The sequence below is a fragment of the Stegodyphus dumicola genome, chromosome X2, assembly GCF_044657685.1.
Source record: "Stegodyphus dumicola isolate Sdum_Otavi_A_Nest chromosome X2, ASM4465768v1".
Taxonomy (NCBI): Eukaryota; Metazoa; Arthropoda; class Arachnida; order Araneae; family Eresidae; genus Stegodyphus; species Stegodyphus dumicola.
The window spans coordinates 13,999,926-14,013,896 of record NC_140781.1 but is presented as its reverse complement, the minus strand read 5'-3'; the positions used below and the strand labels follow the sequence as shown (position 1 = coordinate 14,013,896).

Genomic DNA, 13,971 nt, shown 5'->3' with positions numbered 1-13,971 from the left:
GTAGAATTTGCTAGAAAAGTAGATTCATTAGACCCTTTCCTTCAGTCTGGACAAAGCAGAGCATAATGTTGTAGTCCACATATTACGCACTTAACACAGGGTTGCTACGCTACCTGGAAAAACCAGAAAAAGTCGGGGAATTCCAAAATTGACCAAAAAATTCAGGGAATTTAAATATTTTAGTCAAAATCTGAAAAAGTGAGGCAGTTTCCTACTGCGATCCCCCCCCCCCAAAAAAAGCAAGTTTTGTGCCAACTTTCGAAACGATAACTTTCTTGTAGAATTACGTGTCGCGTGAGCATCATTCTGTTAGCTGGCATAGAGTCAATTTTCACAGCTCCAATCAAATGGACTTTTAGAAAGGCAAAGCAAGTTTCCAGTAACCTCGAGAATCGAGAAACTCGAGTGTGCATGTGCAGTGCATGTTGAACTAAAGGGAATACCGTCCTATTCTCGTATAAAACGAAATCTGTTTAATTGTCGTATACGGTACACATGGGATTTGGTACATTATGATGAGCAGTAAATTTGTCATTTTGGTGTTGACGACCATTTTCAAAATCGTCCCATTGCCATAGCATATACTAGGATTTTACCAGAAAATCTTTTAATCCTTTTTTTTCCTTCTTTTTATTAAATGTATTGTCTTTTTGCAGTAAAATAAAAAAATAGTAATCAGTCATCTAGGCTAACGATTTAATATAACTATACTAGCAGAAGTACCCGATGCTAGTTAAGTTACATTGAGAGTAATACATCTAACAACAGAGAGAACGATACCGATGTAATCCTTCTCTAATAACAATGCAAAAAATACAATTCACAGTCATACAATTTTCAGTCTGTTGCAATATGGAACCCACATAAAAAATTTCAATAGAAATATAAGCTATTTCTCTCTCATTATACCAGCAACAATGGCACGTGTTTTAATGATTCTCAATCTTTCTAATCAAATGGTCATAAGAGCTCAAGTTCCTTCCAATATTTCACACCTATATTCAGTTTTATTCGATTAAATATGGCCAAAAAATTGATCATAATTGATCAGAAATCAATAATGCGAACAAACAGACATTCTTCTTTAGGATAGATTTCGTAAAACTTACAAATTTTTTATTAACAAACTCTACGATTTAAAAGTGAGCAGTAGCAACACTTTTCAAAGTACAGCATTTTTACCTCCTTTACGTGAGACTGTTGCCATTTAGAAAAATGAGCGCGAAAATTGCCGCTTTCAGAGTTTTTAATTAATATTTTGGATGATTAAAGTGATGCGAAGATGGGAACAGTCAAAATGGCTTCTCACAAATTTTCAGCTTGCGAGACTGTTGCCACTTGGAAGAAAAGGGTACATTGACCTTTTTCAAGATCCAGAAAAGAATTGTAGAATGTTTGGCGATGATAGTTTTAGAAGTGACTGAGTTATTAGAGAACAAACACACAGACCTTCTTCTTTATATATATATATATGTTACAATGAAACACCGAAATCTGGAGAATGTCGACTTTCACAGGTGAATGTCAACATTCACTTAGTCGCTTGGTGTAGGTCCGAAATACTTTCCAAATACTCTTTTATTTCTGACTTACACCAGTCAATGCCGGCATTCACCATGTACTAATGGTGAATGTTGAACATATAACAATATTATATTTTCTTCTCCGTAATTCAGTCGCGAATAAACGCACTTGAGACTTGAAATAAGAATATAAGAACCTAAAATACACAATACTTTCAAAATGAGAAAGGAAAATAATAGAAGTTAAAAACTTAGTTAATTATACAGTACGTTATAAATGAGAAAATAAAATAACAGTAATAAAAAACTTACTAAATTATGTGATTTAAATCTTATTTATTGCAACAACTTAAACTATTATGACACTTTATGACCTCTCTTTTCGACCTACACTAGAGCATATCTGTGATTGTCGACATACACTGGTGAGGGTCCGAATGTACAAGAATGTAATGCAAGACTCGATCTTTCACCGACGTATTTGGTGAATGTTGACATTCTCCGGTGAAAGTCGACATTCTCCAATTTCGGTCTTTCACGGTAACATATATAGATAGATAGATAGATAGATAAATTCTCCAAAATATTGTTGATTATTGTAATTCAGTTTTGAAGTAATTAACTTTATTTTAATTCTATTCGTACCATTTAATGTGGCTTTTTCCCTCGAAATTTGTTTATTATTAGTTAATAATTCTTTCAAATTTCAAGCAATTTTCTCTGGTATAATCCTGAAACTAATCATAGCAGTATGATGACATACCATCACAAAATTTAATGCAGATATTTTTAGCTTATGTATACTGCTAAATAAATATAAAATACCTCAATTTATTTGAAATTACCATTAAATATATTTCTATCTGTTTAGCTGTTAAATGTCTGCAAAAAAGGACTTTTTAATCCAGATTAGGCAGATTCTCAGTCTTCAGTGGAGAAAACAACTCCTAAAAACTAAACTCAGTGGCGTAACAGCCCTAATGGGCCAAGGCCTGCAGTGCCCGAAATCTGCTTTCTTGACTGTGGGCCCCGGGGTGCGTAAGCATATGCCCTGAACAAGTAGTCAGCTTGTCGCAGAACCCCCAATATTTAGTCCCCAAGTGAACTTGGTACTCATTTTATCGACCCAAGTGATGGAAATCAAGGGATGAAAGGCTGAGTCAACCTTGCCCAGCCCGAGAATCGAACCCCGGACCTGTGATGCTGCTGCGCGATGCGCTAGCCACTGCGCCACCAGGCCTTGAAAACAACACCTATTATGGTCATAATAGTAATGCTTTGGGGATTATATGTAATCGGAAATTTTTATGAGATTTCCTCTCATTTAGAGTCACCATGTGAGCTTTCCTACAGTGTTTTTGTGGATGATCACAAAAGATGCATTTAGCCTTTTCGTGCATGGATGAAATAAGAGCTGAAGCAGAAGGGCTTTTATTTCTTGAAGTATCAACTTCTATTTTAACCTTAACTTGAGTTCCAAAACGAGCCAAATTTATCATTTCTTTACCATTAACTTCTTGCCTTAAACAATTTAAATTTTATGACCTTCTTAAGGGATCCTTAACAGTTTTCAACAACCTCATTGTTGTTATTAGAAAGGTTGAACACTTGGTATATATCTTAAGCTCGCAAAACATCAGGAAGACAAAACTCAACAAGAGGAGAAAAGAAATATGGAAACTATTCTTTAGTCTAAAACTAAAGAGTCTAAGATAGATTTTAGTATAAAATATCTGAAACTCATAAATATGATTCTAGTTGATCATATGAAGTAATCAAATCTGTACGTTACCTACCACTTACAGCATTTTCATTACAATTGTGAGTAATTCACAAACATACACTTGTACTAATAAATCTTTTCTGCCAAATCTTTCTTTCAACAATTCAGTTGTTTTAGGGTAATTCTAAAGCATAGAGGGGGGGCTCTCTATTAAACTGGCAGCTGAAGACCTAGGAATAATCACCTGAATAAAATATTGGAACTTATCTTCATCCTCATGAATATTTGGAAAACTGACTCCAAAATCCCATAAAGGATTTAATATCTCCATTAAGTCTCTGAATTTCCAATTTTGGCAACTGATACTTTCTATTACTTGGCTCTTGAATTCATCTGTCATCAGAATTTTTTTGAAAATTTTCATCCTTTAAATTAAGAAAGGTACAGTTTTCTATAATTTTTAGCTTCACTGAAATCCTTAATGTACTCCTTTTCTTGTTTTTTGTCACCTTCTGCAAGTAATAACTCAGAAATTGCATGTTGAAAACTTTCTGAGCTCTGGAATTTATCATGTAGCTATGAATTCAATTTGCAAAGTGTTCACTTGTGTTTTCATAATTTCTTTGGCAATAACCTTTGTCATATTCATAAATGTTGTGGATAAAGTTTTACGTTGTAACTTCAAAGCATCCATAATAAAATACCAAAGCTTATGAAAAACTAAAAGCACAAATATTTAACATTTAAATTCAAATTGCATCTTGTTTATTTTGCAGTTACTCCAATTTCTTTCACGTACACCACTTAATTTATCTCCTCAAGAGAAGTAACACATATGGTTCTTAGAGTCTAACTAAATATTTGATTAAACAATATATAACTAAATATTTGATTTCGTACGAGGACACTTTTACTAACTTAAAAGTTTGAGACAAGGTAGTCACAAAACATTTTTCTCTATATTATAATATGCCGTGCTTTCATTTAAGTTACTAAATATTATATCTCCTCTCCCCCTCAGCAGGCAATACTTTTTTGACTTCAGCTCTTTCTAATATCTCCTTGTGGAGTAATTTCTGAAAAAAAAAAAAAAAAAAAAGAGTACTTGGTGTGTTTCCTTTCAGAATTTCGTTAGAAAGTTTTCAGACTAGGGTGACAGCAAGGCTTGATCAGCAATTGAAGATGTTAGGCCATTTTCTGAGTTGCTTTGAATTCATGAAATTAGAATTATAACAAACAACTAATTATAACACAAGTCTTTAGAACCTTTTGCTTAAGCATGAACATGCACTGTACTTTGCAGTGTTAATAAAGGTACTTTGTAGCTAAGCTCCAAGAGAAATTGCATGGCAGAGGCTTATAGGTTGGAAATAATAGATAAAATATCTACCATAAATATAGTTTGTCCATGACAAGAAGAGCCTTGACCTCATCTGCTAGAAAGAGGGATCATTTCACTATAGAATGAGACACATAGAAGCCATCCAAAATTGCAGTTGTGCTCTGTAATCTCATTTTATCTAAAGATAGATAGGGATGCAGACATGGCTAAGTCTTCTCTTGATGGGCTGTCTGTACTGTAAACCAGTAGTCACAAGAATGATCCCAGTGACCAAATATTATCCCATGAATGAAAAGCATAAATTTGTATACCTCCATTTATTTTAATAATGTTTATATCTTGGACTTAGTACTGTATAAGTAAATGCTGCTTTGAGAACAGTTACTCTTTTAAACATTACCTATTTTTGAGGTGGAAGATACTATATCTATTAAATATCAAGGTATAGAACCTATTTATATGTTATAATATAAAAAGTAATTGTGTCAATTAGCCAACATTAATCCTATGTTCTGTAACCATTGTATACTAGGTGCTATTGTAAAATATGTACCGTAAGTGGAATTGCATTATAATAAGCAGGCATATATAGTATACCCTTTCTAAAATGACCATTCATGGCTTTGGTTTTCTGTGAAAAATGTTATCTTACAGAAAATTATTATGCATAATGGCCAGTGATTTTTAATTAATGGACTTATGTTAATGGTTAAAGAAAAGTATGCGAACCAGGTGTATTTGTTAATTACTAATGTTTTGTATTTTTAAAAACGATATATATATAAGCATATTTTATGCATTAAGGAAATGAAATTACAAGCATTCATGCATTGAGTTTTCAAACTTGAAATAAACTTAACCGAAATTACGTCAAAAGCAGGTATAAACTACCTTGATGCCTTCAAATCCTTGATTTATTAAACTTTATTAATTGCATAGACAGGAGTTAGGTTTAATACAGTCAAAAGTCGTTAACTCGGACACTCATAATCCGGAATGATCTATAATCCGGACCTCAAAGCTAAAAACTTTCTGCGCGTGCGCCGCGTTGACACATGCGCATAGGTGTTTACGCATGCGCGTAAGACCTTTTACAACTGCGCATATGCGTGTGCGCAAGTGCAGAATACGTTTTCGCATGCGCGTTTTATGTATAATGGACGGTATAAGCTAAAATTATCTAATTATCTATTTCAGTTAATGTTGATGATTGCGTTGTTCCTTAATCTTCGAATTGGATCCGGCTTATTATTTTTTGCAGACTGTAAGAGCAATATTATAAAAGTAAACTTGAACTTTTGATTATGTCAAATAGAATTTCCGATTCTGGAGATCCCAAAGGATCGTACAAAACGAAAGTATGTTTCTATGTCCATCAAACAAAAAGTGGAATTGCTGCAAAAAATGGATAAAGACGTGAAGAATGTGACAGAGAGGTTAGTGAAAATGAAAAAATTTCGATTGACAAGTTAGTCGGTAATTTCGGCACAGCAATTAACGGGACTTGAACAGCGGAACTTTGTAACTGAACAAGAAATTATGTCTGTTTATAGAATTAAAGAGAAAGTATTAGCACATAAAACAAAGCAACTTAAACAACTTACATTAAAAGAAATGTTTAATAAAGTAAACAAATAAATATTAAGCGTTTTTTTTTTTTTGTAAATTTTGATACCCTTTAGATCATAATTCTTTATTTCATAAATTACGGTTTCATATTTTTAATTTTGTAATTTCTGCATGCCATCTTACCAGATTTAAACTGATGATCTATAATCCAGAAAAATCGATAATCCAGAATCGCCGAAGTTCCGACGAGTCCGGATTAACGACTTTTGACTGTATTAACATTTCAGGACTATAACATAAAATTTGAAGAGTGTTGTATGACAGTCAATGTGATAAATTAATTATATGACGCTGAAAGAAGGATAAAATTAAAGCTTTGGAAATACGTTTGATGGTTATGTTAGAAAAGATTATCTTATGGAAGAAAAATTTTAATTCTCAATGCTGATGCTTATTTATTTAATATACAATGTAATATTTTCTTAGTTACTAGAATTACTGGTCAGTTTTAGAAGTGGTAACAATGAGAGAGATGTTTGCATTTAAAATATCAGAAATTATAAATAATCAAGCTCATTTATATGTGTTTTAGTTTAAAATATATTTTGTGAAATAAGTTCAAGTAATTTTTTTCCAGTTCTTTTAAGTAATGTGATGAAAATGTATGCTAGGTGTTGATATATTACTTTGTTCATCATGTGATTCTGAAAATCATTTGATAGGAAGCAGGCATAAACTTGCATCTTAAACTCAGACTTGAAAATTTGTGTATGCATATGAATCATAGCTCAGATTCAAATAATTTTTCTTCAGATTTCTCTCAAGCTCGTGCTTCAGATTTCGTTTTGATCTTTACAATTCTGATCTTAAAAGAAAACTTCCTAGGTATTGAGTAATGTTTTCTTAGTTACTAATTCAGGTGAATGTAAGAAAAATGCTGCATTACAGTTTTGATAATCCTGTCTCACTTTCTGATAATGCTTGTTCTTACAATTTTTGTTCTTCTGATATGTATCTAATTTAATTATTTTCCCCCTCTTGTTTTATGTTTTAGGAATAGCAGTGCTGCTACATCTGCTCTTCGAAAGCCAGCTGTGTCTTTGGGTGATAGTACAGATCTACGTATAATTTTAAATGTTTTGTATACTTTTGTTGAAGTTATGCGTGTTCCTTGTGAATCTGATACTGATGAAATGAAGAGATGTCGAGAAAATTTTCATAAAGAGATTGGTATGTATATTTCAAAAAGTATGCTTATGTAATTCAAGTATCAAAACGTAATATTTCTGAATTTTGATCAGAAGGTTTGTATTTTATGCTGCACTACATGCTATTTCATTCTAAATTTTTACTTTTTTTAAAGCTTTGCCTTTGTTTGGAGAGGATTTATTAGCTCATACACTATTCCAAATGGTAACAAGGTTCTGCAGTGGTAGTGCTCCACATTTTCCAGTTAAGAAGATTTTACTCCTTTTATGGAAAACAATTTTGGTTTGTTCTTTTCTATTGTTTATTTTCTTTACATTTCATAAGTCTTCTCATGAAAGTTACTGATTAACATAATAAAAGAAATTACCTTGGTGACTAAAAATGTGTTATCTTCTGTGATTTGCATCAGGAAGTACTAGTACTGTTGATCAAGTTGAAAAACTTTCGTTTGCACTCTATTGGTTGTTATATGTGGACATGAATAATATGCATCGTGACTTAATCATTGCCATTTATATGAGCATGGGAGACCAGTTTGTTTCTCCAAAAGTATCATTAATATTTAGTCGTGGTTTAATTCCTTGCCAACTGATCAGATGAATAGCAATATATTTCAAAAATTTGTTTATGCATCATATTTTAGTATTTATGATTGCAGAGCAAAAATGTCCCAGAATTAACCTTTGCACATCCTAAAAAAATAAGAAGACAGAGGATAAAATTATGCAAATGGAAGTATTGCAACAAAGAGATAAAATCAAAAGGTGCAAATGTGAAGAAGTCATTTAATAAACTTAAAAAAAAAAAAGAAAGAAAGAAAAGCTTTTAAAATTATTTATCAAGGTATTCATTTTTCAAAACAATTCTCATCATAATACTATACTCATTTTTTATTCTTGGATATGCATATTTGTGTGTGTTGCCATATATGACATATCCAAAGGCATGGAGTTGACTTTGTCATGAGACTTGGTCTCACAAATACTCGCACATTCAATTTCTTTACTACTTACAAAAAGTCTTCCTTAATAAAGTATATTTTTGCATTATTTATGTTTCTTCTAATGTAAGACACTTTTATTGAATAATACACTTAAATTCATTTGACTTTAAAAGTAAATAAAACAAATGCATTTATATAATTGTTAGTGAATTTCACTTCTCTGTCAGCCATAATGTTATAAATTATTTTGAAGAAAGCTTCAGTTTCAATGGAAACATTCAGATATCTCTTGAAAAGAAATTAAAATCAATTCACATGTAAAAATACATGTTGTGAATCTGAAAAAAAAAAAAAAAAAACTCTGAATGTTCAGTAGAACAAAATGAAATGTTTGTGATACATATGAGCAGTATCTTTAATACATGGAGCAATTGCATTATCAGCAGTTGTATGGATTTTATGTAATATTCTGTGAGATGCTGTAAGTGCATTTTTTATTGTCTGTTTTAGTTGGTGATAGATGGGATTTTGCATTAGGACTCAGACAGACATTGAAAAACATTTACAGTCAAAAGTCGTTAATCCGGACTCGTTGGGACTTCGGCGATTCCGGATTATCGATTTTTCCGGATTATAGATCATCAGTTTAAATCTGGTAAGATGGCATGCAGAAATTACAAAATTAAAAATATGAAACCGTAATTTATGAAATAAAGAACAATTATGATCTAAAGGGTATCAAAATTTACAAAAAAAAAAAGCTTAATATTTATTTGATTACTTTGTTAAACATTTCTTTCAATGTAAGTTGTTTAAGTTGCTTCGTTTTTTATATGATGATACTTTCTCTTTAATTCTATAAACAGACATAATTTCTTGTTCAGTTACAAAGTTCCGTTGTTCAAATCCTATAATTGCTGTGTCGAGAATACCGACTAATTTGTCAATCGAAATTTTTTCGTTTTCAATAACCTCTGAGTCACTTTCTCCACTATCGGAAGCGAATTATAATGACGAGGAACTTGATCTAAATCATATCAAAGACCGAGTACATCGAGATGAAATACTACATTTAGTAAAGAATTATAAGCCAAATAAAATAAAAACATCTGCCCTGAAGATAAGGATAGAGCTGACAGATCAACTTCCAATTCATTGCGCGCTGTGTCGTTTCCCCCACCCCCCGCAGAGCAGCGCGAAATTGATAAACAGATTTCGGAATGGTTAGAGAAACATAAGTGTGAAATTGATAAATAGATTTCGGTTTTCGAAACATACTTTTGCTTTGTAGATCCTTTACATATTAGTAAATATATATCGGAAATTCTATTTGACATAATCGAAAGTTCAAGCTTACTTTTATAAAATTGCTCTAACAGTCTGCAAAAAATAATAAGCCGGATCCAATTCGAAGATTAAGGAACAACGCAATCTGCAACGTTCACTGAATTAGATAATTTTAGCTTAGCTTATACCGTCCGTTATACATTCAATGCGCATGCGTAAACATATCATGCGCGTGCGCACACGCATATTCGCAGCCGTAAAGGTCTTATGCGCACGCATAAATGCCTATGCGCATGCCTCAATGCGACGCATGCACAGAAAGTTTGTTGCTTTGAAGTAGGGATTATAGATCATTCCGGATTATGGGTATCCGAATTAACGACTTTTGACTGTATTTCTTTTTGTTTTTAATTGGAACATTTGGTTTCTAAGTGATGTAGTGCTGTTGAAGGGGTTGTACTTCTGTTTGATAAGACCTTCCCATGTCTTGTGCGATGAAAATGTCCTCATCTCCTATGAATGAAAATTCGTACTTTAATTATTGATCCCAGTATTTTTGTTCTGGGAAGGGGAACCAATATTTGGAATTTTCTTACTAGTTCTGTTATCTTTTACACACCCAGTGATTCATTGGAAGTGCTTGGCACAGATGAGAATTATAACTATTGTCTACTATAATTTCAATTCTGAACAAAGATCTGCTTTTAACCCCTTATCTGTCTTTATACATTATATTTAATTCATGCATAAAAAATTTAAACAAAACTCCATCAGTATACTACTTTGACTGTTGTAAAGAAAGAGAACTGCATTACTCACTTCATGATTTACTTACTGCTAAAAATATCTACACTCATGTCCATAAATTAAGGATAATGCAAAATCTGGCAAAGGAAGAGTTAGAAGCAAAACAAATTTGACTCATTTGTAAAGCTTATTTATTAAACAAAAGGTAAAGAGCAAAAAAAGGTTCTATATGTATGATATTATTAAAAAAATTAGCAATTTTTTCTCCCTGGAGCAAATTACAAAAAAAAAAAAAAAAAAAAAAAAAAAAAAACCCTATTTACAAAAACCAATATTACATTGTTGGTATGATTGTTAATACATTGTATGTCTCCCAGACGATGTAATACTGTCCGTACAATGCCTAGGCATGCTGAGTATCAAATTATCAATCTGATCTTGGGGGATATTACACCACTCAAAAAGCAATGCTCTCCGAAGTTCCGGTAGACATGTAGGAGGAGGTTGACAGGCTGCAACTCGTCAGCCAAGAATGTCCCACACGTGGTCTACTGGATTCAAGTCCGGTGAGAATGCTGGCCAGTCCATACAGGTGATATCCTCTGATTGAAGGCATTCGCTTACGATGTTTGCACGGTGAAGACGGGTGTTGTCATCCATAAACACAAATTGTGCGCCCATGGCGCCCCGAAAAAACATACATGTTATTCCAGAATGATGTCCCGATAGATTTGGCTTGTCATGGTTCCAATTTGAACATGCAGGTCAGTCTGGAACTCGGAATAATTCCACCCCAAACGAGCACTCCTGCACCACTGTGACGGTGTCGTTCTATGATGTTTTCTTGGTGGTAGCGGGTACCTGGAGCTCTCCATATGAAAATCCAGCGACAATCAGACTGCAAACTAAACCTGGACTTGTCGGAAAACATCACACAAGCCCACTGTTGCGGTGTCCACAATGCATGCTCTCTACTCCAGCCTAACCGCAGGCGACAATGAGTTGCAGTAAGTGGAACGCATCTGACAGGTCTACAAGCATATAGACCAATCTGCCCTAAGCGTCTGTATACGGTCTGCCTTGAAATTGTCGTACCAGTGGCTGAAGAGAGCTGACGAGACAGGTCGGAGGCTGTGCTCCGCCTGTTTCTTTTGGCAGTAACTGCCAAATACCGGTCCTCATTCGTCGTTGTAACTCTGGGGCGACCTGTGCTGTAACGTCTACTCACATTACCATCATCTTGGAATTGTTGCTAAAGCCTGGAGATGACACTCTGGGCAATTCCAAGTTCGTGTGATACTTCCAGTTAGGTACGCCCACATTCCAGACGGCCAATAATTCTACCACGTAAAAAATCATCCAAATGCATCCTTTGTGTCATAACTATTTGGTTATTGCACTGAAATGCTTATAAAGTGCCTGCAAACAATTTTACTTCTTTGCCTGTATTCTTATATATCACTCTCTTACACTGTCATCATAGTGACGTACCGTCGGTGTCATCTGGTTACTTCCTGAAATTTGCATATGATTCTTGAAGATGTGTGTAGTGATTTTACAGGTGATATATTTATTTTAGAGTTCGATTTCTGCGTGAATCCGAATTATGCTTAATTTATGGACATGAGTGTAATATGGATATCTATCTTAACAGGTGGGTCAATTTGTAACTGATTATTGTATTATTTTATTTTGTTATTTATTTTGGTTGGTAATGGTTGATTTTAGAAATTTTTGCCATTACCTTTCCAGTTTATGCAATGACAAGTTTACACTTTCTAAATACTTTGATTTTTTTAACAGCATTTATTATTATGTTTCACTGTTTTGTGTCGTTATTGATCATTTTTTCATGTCTGTCTGACTGAGCTGTTACATACCTTTAGGTGTATCCATATCACAGGCTGGGAACTGCTTAGTCAACTGGTTAGCATTGCTAAAATAATTAAATGTATAGAAAAGTATTTAACACTAATTTTATGTGAAATGGTTGTCTTTTCATATACATCACTTTTAAGAAATATTATAGAAAGCATTGCAAAAACGTCGTCTGGGATAGCTGTGTTAGTAAAATTCCTGCATTGCTGCAATACCTATTCATTTATATTCAAATTGTGAAGATTGCATTTTTTATGTCATGGATATTATGTATAACACTATCAAATTTTGTTTTCAGGTCTCTTTAGGTGGAACTGAAGAATTACGGAAATTGAAATCAAAATATCGTACCGAAGCAGGTCTACCACCTGTACCAGATGATACCATTGAAGTTACAAGAACGATGAGAGCAGCATCACCTCCTGCTTCTGCAGCTGACCTGATTGAAGCACAGCAGCAGAGAAAGAATAATAGACCTTTCAAAAGAGTAAGCTTATAATGTAGTTCCATTCTTAAAATAATGTAAATAAAAATTCCTGGCAGCAATAGTTTGTAAGATTCTAGCCAATTTAAAATTATTTGTAAGGCTAGGTCTTAACTTGAATTGTTAAGCAACTATTCGTAAAGTTCAACTTGTATTAGTAACTGCACATAACAAGACTGAAAAGACCCTTTTATTGAATTCAAGAACAATATGAACAGACGTCACTCCTGTTGCTTACAAGGCTTCATTATTACTTTTGGCAGCAACTCAAAACAGAAAAAGTAAAATTAAAACTAATCCTAAGTTGAATAAATCAGGTGTGAATTATGTATGAATTTATTAAGTGCATGGATATTGAAGACGAATCACAGATGTATCCTTACTTTTCCAGTTTGTCGTTTGGCCTTCTTTCTATAGAATATTTAGGAAGTATATAAAATGTTTATCATTTCATACGTTGTTGGCCAGTTTTCGGCATTCTATAAAATACCTGTCTATTTTGTAGCATGCCAGCTTTCAAAATTTGCCAGTGATATATTCTATAAAATATGATATTTTTAGTCAGTATTTAATAACTTCAGGTTTGCTAGCCAAGTGAAATTAAAAGAAACTAAAATTATGCATGTTTTTCAGCTCATTATGTACTGAGATATGAAATGTAAGAACTTTTGCTATTTTATTGTTTAACAGGAGCAGTTATAGACATCTGAAATAATTACCAAAATAATGGAAAGTCTTAGCATTTTCTGTATATGTACTTCATATTCATGAAGTAACTAGCACTCTACCCTTCAAATTATGGGTACGTTTCTGTACTGTTAACCTAACTGTAGTTAAATTTAAAAAGCAAGTTTTCAGACTTTTTTTATATTGAAAGAGGATAAATTCAAGTAGTTAATATTGACTTAATACTTGTAGTTAATAATGACCTGCTTTGAAACATGTATATGTGCAACTTGCAAAATATTAGGTATTTTTCGAGTTGTGGTACTAAAAGTCATAACAACGTGCAGAGTTTATGGTAAAACATCTGCAATAGTATCATGATAGTAGATGAAAGAGAATACTAAGTGAAAAAGACCAACAGGCTTTGAAGTGAATTGGGGCATTGAAAAAGAAGACAACTGTCAAATTGTCTTCATTTGGAGGTTTCAATATTGACCACTATTATCATGGCTGTTACTACATCATCAAGTGACTGTTACAAACAAATTTTTACAGCAAATTAGTAATAAAAAAAAGAGAAAAAAAGCGTAACAGATGTGA

The 13,971-nt window shown here is 33.0% G+C and overlaps 1 protein-coding gene across 2 annotated transcripts in view; it reads left to right on the top strand.

Moving 5' to 3' along the window:
* Strip (striatin interacting protein) overlaps positions 1-13,971 on the top strand; it is a 154,802-nt gene that overhangs the window by 59,994 nt on the left and 80,837 nt on the right. For both annotated transcript variants that reach the window (XM_085809746.1, XM_085809745.1), the window contains exons 5-7: positions 7,212-7,387; positions 7,521-7,648; positions 12,520-12,708. In XM_085809746.1, the coding sequence (XP_085665872.1) occupies positions 7,212-7,387; positions 7,521-7,648; positions 12,520-12,708 (493 nt within the window). The remainder of the gene's footprint in view (positions 1-7,211; positions 7,388-7,520; positions 7,649-12,519; positions 12,709-13,971) is intronic.